At 36.7% G+C, this 23,548-nt stretch overlaps 1 protein-coding gene and 1 long non-coding RNA gene across 5 annotated transcripts in view; one reads left to right on the top strand and one right to left on the bottom strand.

The window, feature by feature from the left end:
* ttc29 (tetratricopeptide repeat domain 29) overlaps positions 1-23,548 on the top strand; it is a 107,077-nt gene that overhangs the window by 68,548 nt on the left and 14,981 nt on the right. For all 4 annotated transcript variants that reach the window (XM_008112015.3, XM_003221690.4, XM_008112014.3 and 1 more), the window contains 2 exons: positions 3,160-3,283; positions 5,015-5,246. In XM_008112015.3, coding sequence (XP_008110222.1) covers positions 3,160-3,283; positions 5,015-5,246 — 356 coding nt within the window. The remainder of the gene's footprint in view (positions 1-3,159; positions 3,284-5,014; positions 5,247-23,548) is intronic.
* LOC103279030 (uncharacterized) lies at positions 14,411-22,862 on the bottom strand. Its single transcript, XR_506500.3, has 4 exons — positions 22,781-22,862; positions 22,153-22,266; positions 18,027-18,074; positions 14,411-15,583 (listed from the first exon to the last, which is right to left on the bottom strand). It is a non-coding gene; the product is annotated as an uncharacterized LOC103279030 (long non-coding RNA).

Below are 23,548 nucleotides of genomic sequence, written 5' to 3'. Positions count from 1 at the left end.
CAAAGTTGAATTGAATTACAGTTACAATGTGCAGTGTGACGTTCACTCAAAAGGTGGCATTAATCAAATGAATGATAGCATCACTGTGTGATAGGTAGAACAGTTGAAGAAAATGGCAGAAATGTATCCTCAGCAATGCAATTGGGCACTTGGATTGGCGTTTCTCAAGCAGTAGTTTGACATAATCAGAATGTCTAGACTCTGATGGTAATCTTTTTGAGCACCTCTTGTAATTGCAAAAGTCAAATGTGACTTGTATTCATCTTTTATTATTGGTATATGTCGAGTTATACAGTTTTATTCCTTTTTTAATACAGTTTTATTCCTTTCTTAAAATATGTATATATTTTGGCACCCTCTGTATTTATATTAACCCCCATTTGTTTCCATAAAGGAAGTTGATCAGTAAATGGACAAGAATATATGTATACGGTATAGTGTATTCTTTCCATTGGAATACATGAAGTTTTTTTTTAAAAAAAAATGCATATATGTACATTATCTGTTTTGGAGACAATTGTATATTATTGATGTCTTGTTTGAAAATTCTATGTCATACTTCAGTATTACTTTTATGCTACATTGTAATATCACTTCGATATTAGCATACCCTATATATTCACTTATAAGTCTAGAATTTGGTTTTTCTATAGTCCAATATAGGTACTATATTTTAATTCTTATATAAAAAAGGAACCGTCTCTATCTCTGAGTAGAGTAGGGAAAGGTTTAGTCTTGCTTTTCACCACTTCCGTGTGAGAATTAAATTGTACCAATATCAAAAAACAAGTTGGGAAGGGTAATAATGTATAAGGCCCCAAAATGAATATTTTAAACTGTCCAATAATTGTGGGATGCAGGGTGAACTTTTCCAATGAAGGTCTCATAGTGTACAAAGCCACACAGAGTTCTAATCTGATTAAATTCAATTAAACTTTGTAGTTGGATTTGTAAAATGAGAATTGTAGATGACAGCATTCTGTGTTTTGAAGATGGTGAATCATATGCTGCTGTGACCCAGGATGCGAGGTCTTTTTAGCTGTATAAATGAAATATAAAGTGAAACAATTTGCTATTTAAAAAAAAGTAGATGTATACAAAGTAGATGTTAGTTTGATTGTACTGTTCGTTTAGGATTTGTTCTTTACATAATAAAACTTCGCTATGAGGTCTTTAAATCTCGTAGCAAAGTTTTATTCTCATGGTAGAAATAATGCTCTGGGTCCGTATTTTCCCTTTTAATTATAGATCAAATTAATTTCTTTTTTCTTTTTTCTTTAGAAAATTTATATGACCTAGTAACGTTCCTATTTTTCATGAGTGAAATATATGATCTTGCTCTGCAATATTTAAAAAATGAGAAAAAAATAAATCAAAACATTTCTATTAATTCATTACATTAAGAAAACCTTTTTACATTTTCTCTTGTCACTGATTCCATTTGACTTATTACTTTCAGCCTCTAACCCACAAACTTGGTGGCACAATCAACAAACCCCTCAGTGGCTGTTTCATCTCTCCTCTATTTGATTTCTCCACTCTGAGTAAATGATTAAGATTTCATGCATTGGTTCAACCAAAATCTATGTTCACTCAACCACATCCTTTATTGATTACTTCTACTGCAAACAGTAGGCCAAGTGTGATATACATAATTGGACAGTTGTCAAGGGATGTGGGTGTTAACAGTCCTGTTTTCCCAGTTGGAAACTGGAATCACCTTGATACACAAATATTCTGCACAGTTTCATTCTCATTCTTTGGACCGAAGAGTACTTTTCCTCAGAATATATGTTTTTAACTCTCTAAGGTCTGGTTGAATGAATTTAATGATTATACCATATAATATGCTGTTCAAGTTGCACCTGTGCACTGCATATAGAAAACTAGAAAAACTGGAATTAATATTTGTCTAACATTTTAACCTTGTCCTTTAACTTATATAAATCATTTCAACTCTTCTTTGTGGAAATGTTTGATTTTCTCCCTTTTCAAAGAAAAATAGGCCTCAAAATGTGACTCTTATTTTAAACCTTAGAAACCCTTTGACATGTGGTAAATGTTTGCAATGTACCTTGCATTCTAATAATGTTTGATTACTGCCTTTTCCAAATTGTAAGTAAATAATCCGCTGTGCTTATATATTTTGTTTTAGTATGTTGAAATAGTCAATTTTGTATTCTAATGATAATTATAGGCTACAGAGTTAACACTTAAATCAGTAGGGTTTTCTTCTGAGTAGACAAGACATGCATATTATGCTCTTAAGATGGTTTATCAACTTGTTGCATTAGTTCAATAGACTTAATCAAGGAGATGAATAATAGCAATATTGTAGTTGTGTTGTTCATATATATAATTAGACAACATCTGCATGCCTTGTTTGAGAGACATATTTCATAATATATAATATTTGTCTTTGTGTGTATATAACTCAGTCCTTTCCTACATAAAATTAACACAAAGCTAATTATTTAACACAAAAAGAAAACAATTCCTTGTTATTCTGAATAAACTTTTGCTCCTATACATTTCTATACTAGGACTGCAGGTTGTGTCTCACTTGTGGCTTGACATTTAGTTTTCTGCACTACCACATTAGACACTCAAGCTCACAGCTAATATTAAGGTCATCTGCCATGACACAAACTCAGAAAGAGAAAGTGTATGATGTTTCGCTCACAAAGAAACTTGAGCATCTGGCCATGTGCTGTAATGGTATAGATACTGTGTACAGAGATGCTTTGTTGTTAATATCGCTTGCTTTATTAAAAAAATGTGCAAATGTCTTATCAATGTGCAATGGCCAATATTCAGCTTAGTTTTGGGAATGACCTCAGGTTGTGTATATTGAATTGGGAATTGGAGGTGACACCTGCAATCCAGTGCAGATATGGTAGGTAGTGTGACTCTGCCAACCCTTGCCTTACCCAGATAAAGAGCATAATTATGTCTTGAAGAAGGCCATCATGTTTATGAGCATCATCATTTTTGGTAGTTGCTGTGGTCTGCAATTATTCTCTAATTCACAATAATACCGTTACAAAACTTTATTTTACGAACTTTGATGCAGAGACTGATCAGTAGATTATCAACTAAGTCAGCTATGCTATAATGAATTTTCTTATTAAATCTAATGTCTTTTTCATTTATTTTTAGTCTGGGAGAAGTGTCTACAGCTATTACATACTTGAAAAAGTTCATGAATATTGCCAAAAGACTACCGCTGAGCCAAAGTTTAGTGGATGTGTGTACATTCCTTGGACGCATTTACAATGCAAGAGTAAGTATTAGTTTGAGAAATAATATCTGGGATAGAATTAAGTTTATCATAATCTGTATTCACATATTCAAAACCTAGTAGTTTGTAAGTGAATATAGCCAAATTATAGCATTCCATGAGGAAATGTCCACAGGCATTAAAGAGAATTTCTATTTTTTCCCTCTCCAACACCTGTCCGAGGTGATTCCTAAACCTTCAGAATAGATTTTCGGAGTGCTTGGGGACTTGCACAGAGCAGGGGCAAAAAAATCCTTTCCCCCTAATTCTGCTAATGGAAACAATTCCATGCATGATACTATGCCATTATTTTCCAGCCCATTATCTTCAGTTCCACTGTACAATTGTTGCAGATTATACCTACTAATTTTTTGTTCCTTATTGTGGTGGTAGCAACCTTAGGAGTATAGTAGTAAAAGTAGTGATTTTAGCATTCCTGATTTTTAGATTATGGTGATGTTGGTGCCAGCATAGCTAAACATATTTGGTTAAATATAAGTTTTCTGTTAATGTAAGCAGCTGAGTTACACTTAAGTAGCTGCATTTGTGCCAGTAAATTAATGAATAGGAACGGGGTACTGGCAATTACACTGGCATAATGTATCCATAGGATAATATTGTCTTAGTATAACAGCAAAAATCTGTGACCATCAAGTACTGATTCCCTAGTGCCAATTTACTCGATCTGTTTGGAACTATTGTGTTTCCCTGAAAATAAGACAGTGTCTTATATTAATTTTTGCTCCCAAGGATGCTCTAGGTCTTATTTTCAGGGAATGTCTTATTTTTCCATGAAGAAGAATTCACATTTATTGTTGAACAAAAAAATGAACATTTATTATATACTGTACAGTAGTTGTCATCACAAACCAGCATAACCAGACAAACTGTGAATCCTATCAAGAATTTCTTGTTACTACCATTATTTCCATGTACAACACTTTATGGTACGTACATTTACCGATCCTGCATGCTCTGGTGTTCTGTTCGGCGGGCATGTTTCCAAACAAAAACTTTGCTAAGTCTTATTTTTGGGGGAGGCCTTATATTTAGCAATTCAGCAAAACCTCTACTAGGTCTTATTTTCTGGAGATGTCTTATTTTAGGGGAAACAGGGTATTAAATATTATGGTGCAGCTTCAGATATGACTTAGAGCTGGTCCAGTGTGAGTTCATACTGCAGTGTAGTGAAGTTAAAGTAAACCTTAGAACTTCAGTCATCTGTTGTGCCTATTCTTTGAAGAGACTGAAGTATAGAAGCCTAGACAGTGTGAGTTTATGAGTTTCTGCCTTTGTTTTAGTCAATTGTTTTATCATAAAGTAATAGCTGAAATATTTAAATATATTTTCCAATACCTGTTCAACAAAGACTTTCAAAAAATACCTAATGTTATGTTTCAATTTGTTTTAGGTTTTTCTTCAACTTTGGGTAAATTAATACTCCACATCAATAGTATCTCTTACAGCAGTATCTTTTATTAGATCACTTTAAAGGTAATAAGCTAGGATACTGTGTAACCCCTTTTCTTCTTTTTAAGGTTCTTTCCATTTTACATATTGGAAAATGGACCCACTGAGGTAAAGTTGGGTGTCAGAGTTAATTTTATACTTTGTCGTTCTTTTAAATGTGATCAATAATTATTTACAACATCTTAAAATCTGTAAATGGAGAGTGGAATATAAAAATCTGAAATATTTAAATACTATGGTATATCTGTAAATTTATTTTATTAGGGAGACTACGACAAGGCTTGTGAATATTTTGATCAGGCATTTGCAGGAGCAAATGCTATTAAGAATTTCGCTCTGCTGAATGAAACAAAGGTATATTGTGGCATTGGAAGAGCTCATAGCCTGATGCTGAAAGTTAACAGTCACACAGAAGCTGCAAATCAAGTCAACATCAAGTACCTGCTAGCTTGGAAGGAAAACAGAAGTGACATGTGCAGTGACCCTTTTACAGTCGGTAAGACACTAGTTATGAAACACATTAGTGTTGCATTGTCCTTATGGTTAAGTCATTTTTCTTGTATACTTTTATTAAATTATTTGCTGAATTTAATTCTATCGGATTAACCTTGTCCAGTATGGAAGTCAGATTTGATACTTTGTGAAGGTTTGTTAATGTATTAAATAGACTATATAAATATAGAGACAATATATAATATATATCTTACTGGAAGCTTACTCACTTTCACTTCAAAAAAAATCATTGCACTGTCAAGCTTGGAAAATATCTGGTTAAATGGAGCATTGATCAGTTAAAAATTTAAAAAGATTATCACACTGTTATTGCAAGAAAAAATAAATGTAATATTTCATTTGTTTTGATTCTATAATGCTTTCCTTTGCATCGTTAGCTTGGTGGATGTAATCCCATTAACTGAGAGTATTTTGTTTCAATGCTTATATAGCATCACATCAGAAGAGAAAATTGAAAAGAGGTTTATCTCATTAATTCTGTGGAAAGCCAGAGGGCCCAGGTTGTTCATCAGTATGCTAGAAGTTAATGCAACAGATTTTGCATTGTGAGCTGTGAGCCCACATGCTCACAGATGCGCAATAGCATTTTATTATTTTAACTCTGCATCTCAGCTAAACTGAGGCATTTCTATAAACAAAGTAATTCTCTGACAGAAGTTCCTTTTTGTACAAATTTTGTTGTGATATATGACGGGGGGAAACAACAATATACAATATGTTGTCAAAGGCTTTCGTGGCTGGAATCACTGGGTTGCTGTGAGTTATTCAAACTGTATGGCCATATTCCAGTAGCATTATTTCCTGACATTTCACCTGCACCTGTGGCCACAACAACATACAATCTTTCAAATTCAGCAATCAAAATACAAGTATTATTTCCCCTGTCCTGCCACTTCCGCATTCCCACCTGTGAACCACTACCCATGACTTCTGACACCACACCATATAGAACTAGTATCTAACAAAAACCTATCCTTATCATTACACTAATAAATCTCCCATTCGGCTATTTCAAAATCTATTTTTGCCTTCTTTTTTAAATACCCAAAAACAGAAGTTCTCAGCACATTGTGTTCAGAGAAAATGTTTCTTATGACCATAATCAGGAAGTTTCAGTCTCATACATTTTTAAATATGAAATATGAAATGGAATATATATTGAATCAATGTAAACGTCCATATCATGGTAGGTGGGATTTCCTAATAAAAGGTAACTATTGAATTATGCTAAAACTTAGATATGCATAGCTTTGAGATCAATACATTGGAAATTATCATTTTTCATTTATCACATATGATGATAACTACTGCAGTGGCATCTGCTCTGGGGCATGTGGTCTGTGTGAGAAGGACATGGTTTAGGAAGGAGAAAGAGGGACGTGACAGTTTTTCTCATGCTTTCCTCAAACCTTTTCCTCACTGTGCTGTAGAAAGAAAGAGTAACAAGATGGAGTTTGCATTTAAAACAACCATTTTATAGTATATACTATAGTAAACAGACAGGTGATAAAGACAAAATTGAACAAAGTAGTTGTTTTGGGGGAATTGACATTCAGGGTAAATACTTTACCAGGGTTCTGAAACAACCCAGGTAAAACAACTGAGATGAAGATTTTTAACTACAAACCTGGGAAAATGTTTAATTTAGTCTATAGGACTTCTGAGTAGACCTAAACCTGATAAATGTTATCATAAACTTTTTCAAACTGGAGCCCACTTACTCAGATGCATGAAGCTTTAACTTTATGAGTTAGAGTGATATGCAATTTAAACAGTGGTGCCAAATAATAATGAAATGCAAAAAACACAGCTTGTTAACAATGGAGCTAAGTGCTCATTAAAAACAGCAATAATAGCTATTATATATAATGGCCCAGATCCTGAAAATCCCAAAGTAGTGTGAGAGATCCACAGGAACACCTTTGTAACTTTCCACTCTCCACTCTCTTGTGGTTTTGCTGTGACAATTCCCCTAAATGTTTCTTCCATGGCTGGAGGGTAGCAGGGAAAGTATTGGAGAAGTATTAATTTGTTAATAATTCAGAAATAAGTTTATCAATAAAGACTTTCGAAAACACATCATCGTGATAAGCATGAAATGTTTTGCAATCATGGTAAGAAAGTACCAATAAGGGACTTTTCATAAAGAACCATAAAAAAATCTCAGTTTTGAGTGAATGTTCCTAAAAAAGTTCAAAAGATTTTAAATGTGTAATCTGTTGGGAGAAAAGGAAGGATCTAAATTACATGTTTGGGAATTAGCAAACTGGTCTAATAGTGTATAGAAGAGGATTATACATACTGAGCACAAACCATGTATGAAATCTGATTATTTAATAGAATTAAAATAGAATAAATGAGCAAGGATCTGTTTTAAACAGTGGGGGTATGATGGAGAGCAATGAATCGTATGACATCTTTTCCTGTTTTGTATTTTTCTCTTGTATAAATAATCATAAATTTAACTCGGATGTTAATTTAGAAAGATCAATTGCAATTTAGTACTCCCAGTTCATTTTATGCATTTAGCTGAATCAGTGAAGATTATGCTGTCATGCATAATATAATACTTCATGTTCAACTTCAAATTAACATATTAGAGATGGGGAAATGGAGTAGGACCAGCCATGTAGCCGGGGGGGGGGGGGGGGCGGGCTTGAGGGGCTTCAGCCCTCCCCCCCCCGAAATTCTCAGGGTGGTCCATGAGAAGGCATTACATTTATTATTTAAACTGTTATGTTTATTCATATCATGATCTGATCACCATGCTCAATATATCCCATATGCATGGGGGTATTGGGATAACAATACAAAAGGTTTGCTAGGGTAGATCCTCTCTCACTCAGACTCAGCCCCCCCCCCCCCCCGAACCAAAATCCCAGCCTCCACCCCCGAATTAAAATCCTGGCTACAGTACTGAGTAGGACTAAACCAAGTTTTCTGCCTCTGGGAGAGAAAAACAGCAAGTGTCAAAATATACCTAAACAAATAAAATTAGAAGTGACAATAAGTTGATTTATCCTTATTTTTTAAAAAAAACTTAAAGAGAGCATGAGGTTAGGCTGCAACATATTTAAAATGCAAATCAACACTTATGGAAACCTCTACTCCTGGAAGCTTCCAGGAAAGGCAGTCCACTGTTGTTGTTGTTGCTTTGCCAGAAAAAAAAGTGGGCCCAGAGAGTCTGGAAGATTCAGGGGCATAAATACTACCTAGAGATGCCTGCTTTGTGATGATACAGATAATCCATGACTCCTTCCTTCACTGGCAAAGTATTTCCACTAAATTTTAAAATAATTTTGTTTCTTTTCTCATGTAAACTGTTACTGTTGTGTGCCTTCATAGAATCATAGAATCTGTGATGACTCATGGGCCATGTAGTCCCGTTCCTAGTACTATTGTAGCAGATGAAGAGGAAAACTTGGGTTTCCCACCGTTTCTGCCAGATTTGGAGCCCTTGCACCTGCAAGATGTTTGCCCACAAAAAGTCAGCCAAACAAGCCTTGAGCAGAAATCTCCCCCATTTTCTCGCCGGGATTATTATAATCAAGATAGAGGCGCTCGAGAGGCGACTCGCCGGAGCGCCAGGATAGCTGCCAGACAATTAGCTGATTAAGTCTGTTTCCCTTGGGAAACTTTAAGGAGTCATGCATCTGGACACAGTATAGGTTTCGTTTCTTGTTCCCCAGAGAAAGTGTTCCTTGGCGGGAAAACAAGATCCTATATAGGTGTTTGCCACAAAGAAATCCTTGCGGAGTCAATTCGTCAGCTTCGGGAGTAGATTGTGTGTGGACTACTCCAGTTCCCTCGGACCTTGTTCCAGTTTCAAGCCTGCCTTGTCCTCGGATCTTGCCACGGCCCTCGTTCTTGCTTCTTGCCTCTTGTTGCCACGTATCAAGTCTTGTTTGCCAAGCATCTAGTTTGCTTCCAGCCTTTGTTGCCAAGCTCCATTGGACTAAAGGACCCTGTCATTTCCCCACGCTTTGCTTGGCAAGGTGTGTGTTTCGGTTATTGGATTATAACTTTGGACTTTAATATCTCATATTGGACATTGTTTTCCTGGACTATATTTGACCTTTCCTGAAAGGTCTACTTCTGAACTATATTCTTCACTTGTTTTTATTAACTTTATATATTCCTTTAATAAAGATATTAGATAGTTTCTGGCCTCTGCGCATGGTTATTGGTGCTCTGCAGCCTGGGTCCTGACAGTATCATAGAATAGTAGAGTTGGAAGAGACCTCATGGGCCATCTAGTCCAACCCCCCGCTAAGAAGCACGTCATTTACAGTTTATTGCAACCCTAAAGTCAACCTATCAAGGGTTTTGTTCAGACAAGATTTGTTCAGAATAGGTTTGTCTTTGCCTTCCTCAGAAGCTGGGAGGATATGACTTGCCAAAGGTTGCCCTGTAGGTTTCCATGGCGGAATAGGAATTTGAACTCTGGTCTCCAGAGTCATAGTTCAGTGCTCAACCACTAACCCATGCTAGTTAATGTATACTATGGGCATTTCATTAAACAGAAGTGTTACTTTTAGGTCTATTAGAGTAGAGCATTCGGCTTTTCTCAAGTGCCTGATAAATGGGTTATCACTGCTAAAGTAACAATTGTGGCAAAATAAACATTTTCTGTTGTTTTTATTTTGTACAGATAGAGAGAGAAGATTAATCAGCTCTTATATATTGTACTAGCTGTGCCCAGCCACGCGTTGCTGTGGCATTTTCTGGTGGTGTTGGTGAGAAATTGTTGAGGTAGTGGTGGTATTGAATGTCTGTTGTATGGTAGTCTTTATGTTTAGTATGCACACTGAAGTGGATTATATGGCAGCATGGAGTCAAGATAATCCAGTTCAAAGCAGATAATATAAGATTCTAAATGGGTTATATAGCTGTGTGGAAGGGCCTTGAGTCTACACTGCCATATAATCCAGTTAAAATCTGATAATCTGTGGAAGAGGCCTAAGTGAGGCCTAACTGTGCCTGTCCCCTGGGCTGAGTAGGTTGCTAGGAGACCAAGCGGGCGGAGCTTAGCCTTCTAACTGGCAGCAATTGGATAAAAACTATTATTCCTCTCCCTGTAATTAGGACTTTATTTTTCTTTTCTTTTTGTTGTATCAACCTAGAGCCGTGAATGATGGGTTGTGTTGTCAAATTTCGAGGTTGGGGGGCCTGTAGTTTGTTGTTTTGTCCACTGCCCTGATGCCATCACTCTTTTATATATATAGATTTGCAGAATTCAATCCACTTTCATTAATCTGTAGTGTAGATCTTTAAAGTACGCTAACATTATTCTCATATTGCCAATAGGATGGAGCGTTCTCACTATGGTTTTGTGTATCAGAGTGCTGGTCTTCTCCACAACATCCACAGAAGAAAACAAATTAGAAACATCTGTAAAACCTTTATTATTTCCAATGTCAGATGGCTTGCCTGACACCACTGAATGGTTTCTTAAATGCGGTTATTCTTGAATTGAGGATCATGTGGCTGAAATTAAGCATTACTCTTACATAAATACGTATTCCATCTTTCAGGAGAACTGTCTTATAGATACATCTGTCTGGATAAACCTGACATGGATAGACTGTCAAGAAAAACATGAGTCAGAAACTTTAACAGGGAAAAGTAGTGATCATTGCAACCCACTGTTTCTTCCCAAGGAGTAGCCTTTTCCTACTGCTCTGTTGTCTTTGTTCCTATCCACACTGCTATATAGTGCAGTTTGAAACAGCATTATATGGTCAGTATAGCTGGAGCCTCAGTGGTAGCAGGCAAACAACTTTTTATTCAAGCAGGACTTTAGGGACAAATCTTTCGTATTACAGAACAAGCTTCTAACTGGATGAGTGTTAAATTTTCACTTACTGTCCTGTTTTTAAATTAAATTTTCATTTTTATGTTTTTATCCATTTACATACTGCTGTATTTGTTCTATTTTTCTTAAGCTACCTTAATTGTCATATCCCTATGGAATTTGGGAGCCCTGGAAAGGAAAAAAAATATGCTCAAATTTATCCCACTTACTCAGAAAAGGAAATGGAATAGATATGCTTTTATGGGGAGAAATTCTTGGTATCTCACAGTGTTATAGGGATAAAGAATGATTTTAATTCAAAGGCATTTATTTCATTCTGTTACTCCAGCATGTGTTTAATTAATAAGTAGTTATATAGTTAAGTGTGCCCATCAGTTCTGGCATTTTTATTATCCCTTTATAGTAAAAGGTACAAACAGTTATTCTCGTTTTTGTGTTAATTGCAAATTATGCCACCTTTGCTATTTTCCATATTAACATTAAAACATCACCTATACCTATTTTATACTTTTCAATTAAATGCTTTATCCCTTCAATTCTGCATACATTTTTAAAGCTTCTTTCATCTTTTTAATATTTCATTTATAACTTTGTCTTTACACGGTGGTTCATTAGTGCATTTTTTAATAGTTGGGTGCGCCATGAACTGCATACTTAAAGGGTGTTAATTTTGTTGAAATATTTCCCTGATGCTGATTTGTTCATTTATAATCTGTGCCAGGAATTGTGACTCTTTTCTGAAGATCCAATAACACTTGAGAAAAGTTAGTTGTGGGCTTCCCCTGGCTGTGAGTGCAGCTAGAGCCCAAAATATGCATTGGGTTTAGCCACCCGTTTTCTATTCCTTTCTTTCTGTCATGTCTTTCTTTTTATTTTTTCCTTCTACTGTTTCACTTTTGTGATTCTCCTTTATCTCTCAATATGAACCAGTAAAGAAAAAAAATACTATTTCCTACCACTCCTTCAACTTGTACAAAAGGGGTAATTTTGTACTTCAGGTAGCTCAGTGGTTCTCAACCTGCGGTCCCCAGATGTTTTTGGCCTTCAACTCCCAGAAATCCTAACAGCTGGTAAACTGGCTGGGATTTCTGGGAGTTGATGGCCAAAAGTGAGGAGGAGCTGAGGAGCCTTATCACCAAGGTGAAAGAAGAAAATGCAAAAGCTGGGTTGCAGTTAAACGTCAAGAAAACCAAGATCATGGCAACTACACCTATTGATAACTGGCAAATAGAGGGAGAAAATGTGGAGGCAGTGACAAACAGACTTTATATTTCTAGGCGCGAAGATCACTGCAGATGCAGACTGCAGCCAGGAAATCAGAAGATGTTTACTTCTTGGGAGGAGAGCAATGGCCAACCTTGACAAAATAGTGACCAAGGGCAAGATAGATGGATGGTATCCTTGAAGTGACTGGGTTGACCTTGAAGGAACTGGGGGCGGCGACAGCCAACATGGAGCTCTGGCGTGGACTGGTCCATGAGGTCACGAAGAGTCGGAGGCGACTAAACGACTGAGCAGCAGCAGAGCAGCAGGCCCAAAACATCTGGAAACTGCAGGTTGTGAGCCACTGATGTAGCTGACATGGAAAAGGATGCCCTCTGAGAGAACACATCCACATAGAATTAGATCAATGTTCTTTGTGAGAGAGGAGGGAACGATCTCCTTGCTATCTTTGAGACTCACAGAAATGAATTTTTAACCTGTGGTTCTATCTTATCCACACTTTCAGAGATCTCCTTTCTTGGGACAAGAAGTTCTGTGATCCCAAGTTTCCCACTACTGGACTGGGCTTGTATAAGTTATAGAGACCCAAACTCTTTATAATTGATATGAATGGCTGTTTAATGGAAAGGATATTATGAATATGAAATCAGGAGAAGCACCCTTTTCTCATGATTCACTGTCAACCTTCTTTTCTCCTACCTCCAACTCATTTGAAGAGAAGGACCTATCTAGCATCTTTTCTCTCATCTTTGAACACTACACCCAGCACTGTGGGAGATTCAGAGATCCTCTTTCCTACTTATCTGTCTTTCAAGGTTCTGTGTATCTCTTGTTATTTTAGCACCTCTACATTTCTCACCTTTCCTATCAGAGTATTATGGTTGTGCTGAACATGATTAAAGTATGGCAGTTAGGATCTGATACGTTTTATAAGAAAAATAGTTTGGGAGTGACCCTATATCAGGTATGGGTAAACTTCGCCCCTCCCGATGTTTTGGACTTCAATTCTTACCATTCTTAACAGCAGGTAGGCTTTTGGAATTGTGGGAGTTGAAGTCCAAAACACCTGGAGGGCCAAAGTTTGCCCATGCCTGCTCTATATGGAGCAGAGTTGAGAGTTATGTAGCTTTCCAGTTGTTGTGGAACTTTAATTCCAACATCACTCACCATTGGCTAGGATTGCTAGAAGTTGCCATTCAACAAGATCTGTAACACTGCACAATTCCTATTCCCACTATATGTCTATGAATCTTAAGTTGGATCTACACTGTTATATAATGCAATTTCAGGATGCAATTTAATTGCATAGAACTGCATTATATGGCAGTGTAAAACTAGGATTCTTGCAGTCTGCCCCTCATCTGGGCATGTTGCATTTTCATATGCTGAATATAACTTTTCTTTATCAATGATTGTACAAATATTAAGGTCCCGTCAAGTGTGAATTAGCAACTATACCTCAGGTCTCTAGAGACTATGCTGTATCCTTGTTGATCATTTGCAAATATTAGATGTAGCAATGAATGTCTGACAGCACCTAGAAATAGTACAGTGGGCAGGACAGGTAAAATGCCATTGCTGGTTATAGTCTTTGCAAACTTTGCAAACAATTATCTGCCTTTGCCCTTAATTTTACATGGATTAAGTTGCACTCATCAGCTCGTATTTCAGTGACACCAACCATTGCCGGTTTCTCAGTCTTCCATGTCTATCACTTTAACCAAGAGAAAATTCAAGATTAGAATGTCTTAGCTACATAGAGGAACCATGACTATGAGGTGAAGATGCTGGACCAGCAGTATTCTGACTCAATTCTAAGAAAAGCACAACATTTTGAGTAGTGCTTCCCCAGAAGCAAACTTATCACCTTACAAGTTTAAAATAATAAAGATTATGCAGTTTCCCAGTAGGTACTTCTAGCCTTCTGTCAGTTTCATCCTGGCATTTCAACCCCAGAGCATATTTGGGTGCTATTTAATATTTAAGGACTATGTGTTGGAATGAATGCACAATGTACACATATATTTTATTAATGGCATTTTACTATATATAAATTATATTGGATGATCCAGACCAACTGAGCCAGTAGTCTAAAATATGATCCCCAAAAGGTCTTGTTAAGTAAATGTAAATAATAGCAATAATATCAACAATAATGATGATGATAATAGTTTCTATTAATCTTTGAAATTACCTAGTTTCCTAATTTCTTTATAGTTATAGTAAATGATATGTATGTATATGGCACTCAAGCGGAATTACAGATATGCAATTTCTTTCAGAACCATTGCTAAGCAAAAGACAAGACACTTTTATTTCGATGTATTGTTAAGTTAAACCACAGAGGTTAGAAAGTTATTGTCATGTTGTCATCACATGGGAATCACCTACCAAGTAATAGGGATACCTTTACTAATACTAATATGGAAAGCAACAGGTTATTCATTATATACTGTAAAGATTTTTCCTGATGATAATTTTAAACATATCACAAAAGTAGTAAAACCACAATTTGTTGCGAATCATATGTACTTTCCTTGAAGCCGGTATGTTTTTACACAATCATTCATGTTTAAAATGAAAGTACATATGATTTGTAATAAATTGTGGTTTTATTGCTCTTGTGATTCTCATTCTGTAAAAAATTGATGCCTAATTTGATGAACAATCCAAGGCAGCTATCAAGAAATTATAAAATGCATATAATATGACATAAATGAGGCTAAATATGGTATCCTTACAAAATAAAATGTGTTCTATTATACATCAGAAACACCTTATAATTACATTATAGCCTATACATATTTCAACCCACAAAATTATAGAATCAAAATATATTTAGAGAAATGGAAAAATGAATAATGGAAGTATTATTGACTGAAAAATTTGTGTTCTGGTATATAATTTACATGCAAGAAAGCATTTCACATGAAAAAGATTTGGATAAGGCATTGCGCATATATGTACATATACTCTATATATTTAAAGCCCTCAAGTGCTTACACTAGCTCTGATACTATGTGGTATTAGAAAATATTTTTCATACTAATTTTATTAAAGGTGAATTAACGAAATGTTTTCTTTCACAAAATGATGCAAGTAATAATCTCAGACGCCCATAGGAAAACATGGGGTTAAAGTGGACTGTATTTCAGGCTGCATTCAGTTGACTTGCTGTGTGGGGAGAGTCTGAGCAGTCCTGGCTAATGACTTGTAGGTACTGAATCCTCAGGTCTCTCAGGTGGTTTCACTCGACCAGTTTCAGCAGAATGATGAAAAGGCTGAGATAAAATAAACTGACAGTTGCTACTCATCGCAGGCAGCAAGCTGTACCCCGGCAGCTGAGACCCTGGGAGCCCTCTTTTTTAAACAAAGGCTTTCACTGCAGTGAGCAATGAACTCCACATACAAAAAAAGGGGAGAGGGAGATTGGCAGCTGGTGGCCGACAGAAGGAGGGAAACTGGGAAACACAGCAATTGTTGGCTAATTAGAAGCCATTCCCACCTACTTAATACCAACCCATTAAGCAGAAAACACTTTTTCATCTTACTCTCGCTGCTTCACATGACATTATACTCCAATCAATACCCTCCCACTGGCTGCCTCTGTGCCCGCAAATGAATACTCTGCAGCTCAAGAATGCAGTAATACAGTTGGGGGCAATGCAGCTCTCTCACATCAGATCTTTCTCTGAAGAGACTAATGTTCCTTTTCTGAAAGTTGGATAAAGAAATCAAGCCTTCCTATTGGCAGCTGTCAAATTGGCAGAAAGGAGCAATGAGTAATATTTTTTTTCAGTTTAAAGCAGTAGTCGAGTGTAGTAGTTCCAATTTTTCCTGCTTGTTTCTGTTTGTCAAAAATATTTTAATATTGGCTTCCATAAATAGGCATCCTTTATTGGGTGTTTAGTTAAGCTCTTATTTGAGTGTGATTCAAATACGTAACCTGTTAGTAATGCAGTGAAAAACGCATCATGAGAACTTTCTTCCCATCAATATTTTGAAGCCAATGTGAGAAAAGCCCCAAGCAAATACACTGATGTAATCATAGTAAAAAAAAATTAGATTCTAGGTTAGGTTTCTGTGAAATAAAATCTATCAGAGATTACAGATGTTGGAAGTGGGGAAGGCAATCCAAAGTATTGGTGTCATGTCAATTTTGCCCTGCTTTGAGAGGTAGCCTTCTTATAGGGCATATATTTCATAGTAAGTACAGTATATCTCGTATACCTTCCAAACCTAATGATCTAGCTCAGTGGTTCTCAGCTTGGGGTCCCCAGATGTTTTTGGCCTACAACTCCAGGAGGGCTTCCAGGAGTAGAGGTTTCCATAAGTGTTAATTTGTATTTTAAATATGTTGCAGCCAGGGGCGGTTCAACCGGTAGGCAAACTATGCCTACCGAACTACGGTTGTTGAAGGCACCATCCTCTTGGGGGCGCAGTTGAGGTGCCTCCAAGTGCCCTATGAGCAGCTTCTTTTTTGTTTTGTTTTTCTCCCCCCCCCCCGCTGGGAGGGGGCATGACCTCTGGGGGTGCCTCACCTTCCCCCTCCCACGTGCGCACACTCGCTCACGCCTGGGAAGGAAGGTAGGAGGGGGAGGCCTGCTCGTGCACTTGCGGCCAGAGATTTCCCTCCCGCCGCAAGTGCATGAGCAGGCCTTCCCCTCCCACCTTCACTCACAAGGCTGCCTCCCGCCGGGTGAAGCGGCTGGCATGTGCATGCACCACCACTTCCGGCGAGGCTGCCTCAGGGCTCTTCCACACAGCCATATAACCCAGAATATCAAACCAGAATAACCCACAATATCTGCTTTGAACTGGGTTATCTGAGTCCACACTACCCTATATCCCAATTCAATGTTTGGTGCTAAATTTGTAAATAAGTAGGAACATTACCATGTATTGAACTGCTTTTTCTGTTGATTTGTTGTAAAACATAATGTTTTGGTGCTTAATTTGTAAAATCATAATGTAATTTGGTGTTGAATAGGCTTTCCCTTAAACCCTCCTTATTATCCAACATTTTCACTTATCCAGCGCTTTTATTTTTCAATGATTGGTTTGGGGGGGGAGGTGCCAAAATTATGTTCGCTTACACTTAAAAATTACCTAGGGCCAGCCCTGATTGCAGCCTAACTTCGTGCAGTCTTTAAGGTTTTTTTTAATGATAAAACAATTTACAGTAGAATCTTGCTTATCCAACATTCTGGATTATCCAACATAGTCTTCCTCCCACCTGGTTCCACAGCTGTTTCTCTAGACCAGTGGATCCCCAGAAGTTTTTGGCCTACAACTCCCAGAAATCCCAGTCACTTTACCAGCTGTTTGGATTTCTGGGAGTTGAAGGCCAAACACATCTGGGACCCCAGGTTGAAAACCACTGATCTAGCTCTTCCTTTGCTCTCACACTCTGAGTATAACTCCTCCAGACCTTCTTCTGCCCCTTAACTATGCTGATATAAAAATAATGCTGGGCCTTTAAAAGGCAAGTACAAGAATCTAGCAGGAGTCGATTTAGGAGAAGATCACATTGCTAAATGGGGGAACCGGAATCAGCAAAAATTAAGCCTATTTCTTCTACCAATAAAAGTTTTCCCCAAGCAGACTTCCATTTATGGAAAGACAACATCCAAGCCAATGTCATCTGAGTCCAGCCTCAAGCATAATTCCCACCAAATTAATACAAGTGCACATAATACATTTTATTTTATTTTGTTATCATACCTTCTTGTTTTCTTGTGTTGTATAGTTATATTGTTTTGGTTCACAATTCTGAAAACAAACAAGATGGCATATAAAATAAATCAAATCAAAAATTAATATAATAGAATAACTGTATTGTCATTGTACATTGTACAACGAAATTAAATGCTTTCCCCAGTACACATCACAAAAATAAAACATCTATCCCTCCACACTCCAACCACCACTGCACAGCCCCTAATGCCACATCAATGCCAAACCATGGAGTTCAATATAGTTACAGTTCTAGGATAAAAGCTGTCTCTCAGTCTATTTGTCCTTGTCTTTATCACCCTGTAGCTGAACAATCCATAAAATATTTTGAGAATCATTTAAATGTTTTTTAAAATCAGTAAACAATATTAAAAAAATGTCCTGTACTCACTCCTGAGGGAATACATTTCTGAATCTGTTTGTGTGCCATGAGAAAAAGTCATGAAGTAGGGTCTGAGAAAAGTATCTCTCCTGCTGACCTTAATGACTATACAGGTTCATAAAAAGTATCAGATAGCCAGGCCCTAGAACACTAACAGCTTTGTATGTTAAACTGATACTTCGAATTGGTCCCAGAAAACAACTAGCAACCTGCACATACCTTTCCGAATTAGATCACTATGATCATAGTGTTGTACACCATTTTGGACCAAATGAAATTTCTGAATATTTCTCAAAGATAATGACATATGCAATGAATTGCAGTAGTCTATAAACATGGTGTATCAAAGATATGGATAATGGTTGCCAGATTAGATTAAATTATAATAGCTGTTCACATTAAATGTAGTTGATGCAGATGCCCTCATCAGATTCTCCACAGGGACACTGTAGAAAAAAGAGTACTGTACTCCCAAGATATAAACCTGATCTTTCAGGGGAAGCACTCTCAGAAGAGATTAATCCTGATCCCTGGGCTAGCATTTCTTCTGATAAAGTGCAGCTTCTTATCTGTATTTAATCCCATCTTGTTCACCATCATCCAATTCATTGTTGCTTTAAGACAGCATTCCACATGGTATTTCCAATGTGTCCTTGAAGTCAAGTAATTAAAACCAGTCAAGATGATTGCATCTTTCTCCAAAGCACTAGATTATATCTCTGGGAAGATTCATGTAGATATTAAACAACACAAACAATAAGGCAGAACTCTCTGGAAACCTATAGGCCAGTGATATCAAATTGTAATTGCTCCTCATTGCCACTTTCTATACATGAACTAACAAGAAGGTGTGATACTGTACCATAGACACTCAGTCCCTCCAGTATTCCAGCAACCAAGAATATCCTGGTTAATGATATTGAAAGATGACAAAAAGTCTCAATGATGTCCACTAATGTGACCAAAACAGTCACCATTCAGTACGATGAATACAGTGAGACCTTTGGTTCTGCAGGCTGTGGATCCACACTTTCTACTGACTGTGAATTGTTGCACCATTATTAAATAGAGATAACGTCAATGTGGAAATGCTGAAGCATTTATTAATATGTGATGTGATAATTTGCATTTTTAAATATCTGCATGGGATTCTGGAATCAAGGCTCCACCCTGGGTATGACGGGCCCACTGTACATAGAACTTGACCTCTCCTCTCTTGCTTGGGGAAAGAGAGCAGTTTTGCTGGACCTCAGATACACAATTCTACAGCCTTTTATTTCTAGAGTTCATCCAGACAGCATAAATCATTTTGAAGTTTTTTGCAGCTCTAATCTAGTTTTCAAGTAAAGCTTGCTAGAATCGTAAAGTTAGATCCATGATAGGTTTCACTAAAATTATTTTTAAGGCAAAACACAATAAATAATGTCTTGGTTGAATAAGCCCCTTATTCACTTGAACCTCTTCCTTGTGAGGTTTTATCTCAATCTGGCATGGCCAGTTTGTGGCAAGGGTGGCTGGCTACAACCTTGGGGGTAGTTGTTGGATGCAAAAACTAAATTCTGCCATAACAAACACACTTTTTCCTGCAACAATCCTTTTCAGATTCTTTGTATTTTTCTAAGAGCCAGAAGTTGTTTTGCTTTTAGAAGCTGAAGTAACATATTGATTCACCTTAGTGCCTGTTCTGTAGTGTATAGTTCAGTATCTTGTGTTCTGGTTCTAAAAGTGCATTTTATGGGGGTGGGGGAGGTGAGTTGAAGAATAGATATACAGTGTGGCACTTTCAAGTATATGCTTTTCATTTTTGCTTTGTTTTATTTGTGCAAGTAAAGGGATTATCTTTAAGAATGTTCTTTTCCATAAAGGCTCCGTTATAACAAAGTAATAACTCAATGCAGTTTTTTTAAGCCTGGAAAAGCTGCTGGAAATATATATATATACACACACACGCGCGCATACACACACAGCCTGCTGTTTTAATAAGCCAAATCAGTGCAGCTTAATTGGGAAATGCTGAAAAGTTTATATTGGATGTGGGGTGTTTTTTTTGTTTGTTCAGATACTTGTTATGACTTTTAATTGATATGTCAGTTTAATGTTTTCCACATCATTACAACAAAGATTATATTATGTCCTATTGAACAAAGCAAATATAGTTAACTGGAAAAACGGATACAAAGCCTTAGGTGTGCAAGAAACATGCACTTTACAACTTGAAACTAGAGATGGTTAATGTGATAATTTTTGTTTATTGAATAAGAGCACCCAGGTTGATTGATATAGTAATTTCTGCCTTTGCTACAGCAAATATTTAGCTCATTATCAATTTTAATAGCATTTTGCAAAACAAGCCTTTTCTTGATATGCAGAAAATACTATTAAATTTCCTTGCATAGATACATTGTTATGACATGCAATAACTACTTGAATATAAAGGGGGATTAATAATTTAGGAGGTGTTAACAAATTAGGGCCATCATTAAAAATACTTGGAACCATTTTGTAGAAAAATCAGATTGAGGTAATGCGTTGCTCTTATGATAAAGAATTACAGCATTAATTCTGCAAAGTGAACTTATTGCTCCTATTCGTCTCTAAAACCCTGGAGCATTAAGAGACAGGAAGAATGAAATGATCATTGCATTTTTTTTCCAGGCATAACAACTCTAATATTTCCATCACAGTTTCATAGGTTAGTTTCCACAGATATCATAGAGGAAAAGCCCACCAATGTCATCCTTTCTTTTGTTTTGCTACTGTTATTTTATGAAATTGAGTATTTTAAAAGCAGGCAGATTTTTGCTTATATAGCATTCAGTGAAAAGTATTTATAGAATCTGATGTTTACCTTCTGCTTGTAATTGTTGTTTCAAATTATAAGCAAATTAGTTTTGTTTGCATACTTTGTCTCATATTCCTTTTTTAAAAATAGTTTTTATTGAATTTAAAAATTTTCATACAATAATTACTTTTATCTCATAGCAGATATATAATGTATCATACAATGCTTGCATTATTCTTTTATATCTACAGTTGATTTATATCTACTACAACATTTGTCCATCTATATTTATTGACCACTGTGTATCCCCCCTCCCACCCCGAGCCACTTCTTGCCTCATATTCCTCACACTCAAATTGATTCAAAATCTACTTTAGAATTATTATTATTATTATTATTATTATTATTATTATTATTATTATTATTTTATTATTATCAGGATTGAAACCTAAAGTGTCTCGCACAAACAATTAAAAACATGCAGAAGGTAAATATTAAAATGGAGTTGAATAATAAGTATTCTTAATAATAACAATATCACCAAGATAGATATTTGGTTCATCTATCTCACTCTCTGCAATGATTCATAGCCATTTTTAGATAAGGATCTTTCCCCGGATTTTCTGAAGATACCAGGAACTATGTATAGTCCTCTTACAGGCAAACCTTCTAGTTTGCTAATGAGCTATAATGCTTCTGCTGACAATTGTATTCTGAGTTCAAATAAACAGTCTTTTCTGATGGCTGGTAGGTTTTTGGGTGCTTATAAATGTGGAGACAGGGGTTTATAAAATGTAAAGTAAATGTGGGGAAAGGGTAATAGTGCCAGGCCAAATTGGACCTGATCCCGTAGTCCAGATTGCCCTGAAGTCCTAGGATACTCCAGACTTTCCAGCAAACTCCAAAGTTGGGCAAAGTTGGTTTAAACCAAAAGCAATCAAAATACTCACTGTAGGTTGGTGCACCACTGGTCCATTTAGGGTAAGTCCAGGTTTTTGGACTGATGTAGACAAGCCATAAGCAGCTGGTGTAGAAATACAGCCCATAGTTTATTGTTGGTGTTTCTGAAAAGCATGACAATTGTTAAAGCAATATATGAAGGGATAGCCAGATATTATTTCTAAGGCATAGCCAGATATTCCATAACATCTGTGTTACAGCTTGCTCTGCTGTGGTTACTTTATAAAACAAGGTTTGTGTCCCAGAATTTTAAAAAGTAAGTCAAATACCCCATTTTCAGTCTTCTTTAATTACTTGGCCCCTTGACACAGAGCGGTTCCAGACAGGTCTTTAATGTGCACCCAATCAGGTTTAAAATAGCCCACATTAAAGTTCACACACACCCCAGAAGGCTCTTGGTTGTGTGTCCAGATGCCCTGTTGGACCTTCCAGCAGGATAGCCAGACACAAAAGACGACCTGGGTCTTTCCAGATTAATTTGGACAGATTAATTTACGACAAAGCAGGGTAAAAACATGGCCATTCACATATTTTAGGCACTGTCTGGATGCACCCTCAGATATAGTAAATTTCTGCTTTGTATGTACTATATAGCTAGTGCAGTAATAGTTTTCCTACCTGTTAGTGACTCAGGGCCCTTCCAGACAAGCCCTATATCTCAGGATCTGATCCCAGGTTTTCTGTTTATCCCAGATTGTCAGGTAGTGCTGATTCATATAATCCAGTTTAAAGCAGAAAACCTGGGATCAGTTCCTGGGAAATAGGGCCTGTCTGGAAGGACCCTCAGTAACACCCTTGAAAGATTATCATATCAAGAGAGGTAGAAATATGCAGTAGCAGTCAAAAATATATGCTTTCAAAATCAAAGCTAAATTTATTGGTAGGAGTATACGATGTCAGTTACAGGCATCCTGCTTCATTTTAAGTTGCTCCTAGTATGAATGCAGACTTTTAAAATTTAATTATTAAGAATGAAAAAACCCAAATTACCAGCACTATTTCACTATTATAACTCCTTGCAGAATTTTGCTAGTGTGACTAGTGGGGATGTTTAGGAGGAAATAATGCTGCTGTTAAAAACACCCAACTCTGCTAGATCCCATCCTCACCCAAAACAACAACTCTGCAGTTTATTTTTATAGCACTCTTTACATAAAATAAAATGCAAACTGGTCTTCAGGGAGTAGTCAGCTAAGTTCAGTGAGCTTTCCTTTCAGATGACAACTCTGTGAAGCACTGGGTTTCTTGAGCAGAGGAAGTAACACGAAACCCCTATTTCTCTGATCGGTAGCGTGGTGCTGCAACAGAGGTTATGATCTTGCTCAGAATACCTAAAAAGGCTGCTCCAAAGCTGGCCCACATGACCCCTAATGCACTGTCTCCCCG

Source organism: Anolis carolinensis, chromosome 5 (assembly GCF_035594765.1).
Source record: "Anolis carolinensis isolate JA03-04 chromosome 5, rAnoCar3.1.pri, whole genome shotgun sequence".
Classification (NCBI taxonomy): domain Eukaryota; kingdom Metazoa; phylum Chordata; class Lepidosauria; order Squamata; family Dactyloidae; genus Anolis; species Anolis carolinensis.
The sequence above is the reverse complement of the archived record's forward strand: the minus strand, read 5'-3'. Positions and strand labels throughout refer to the sequence as shown.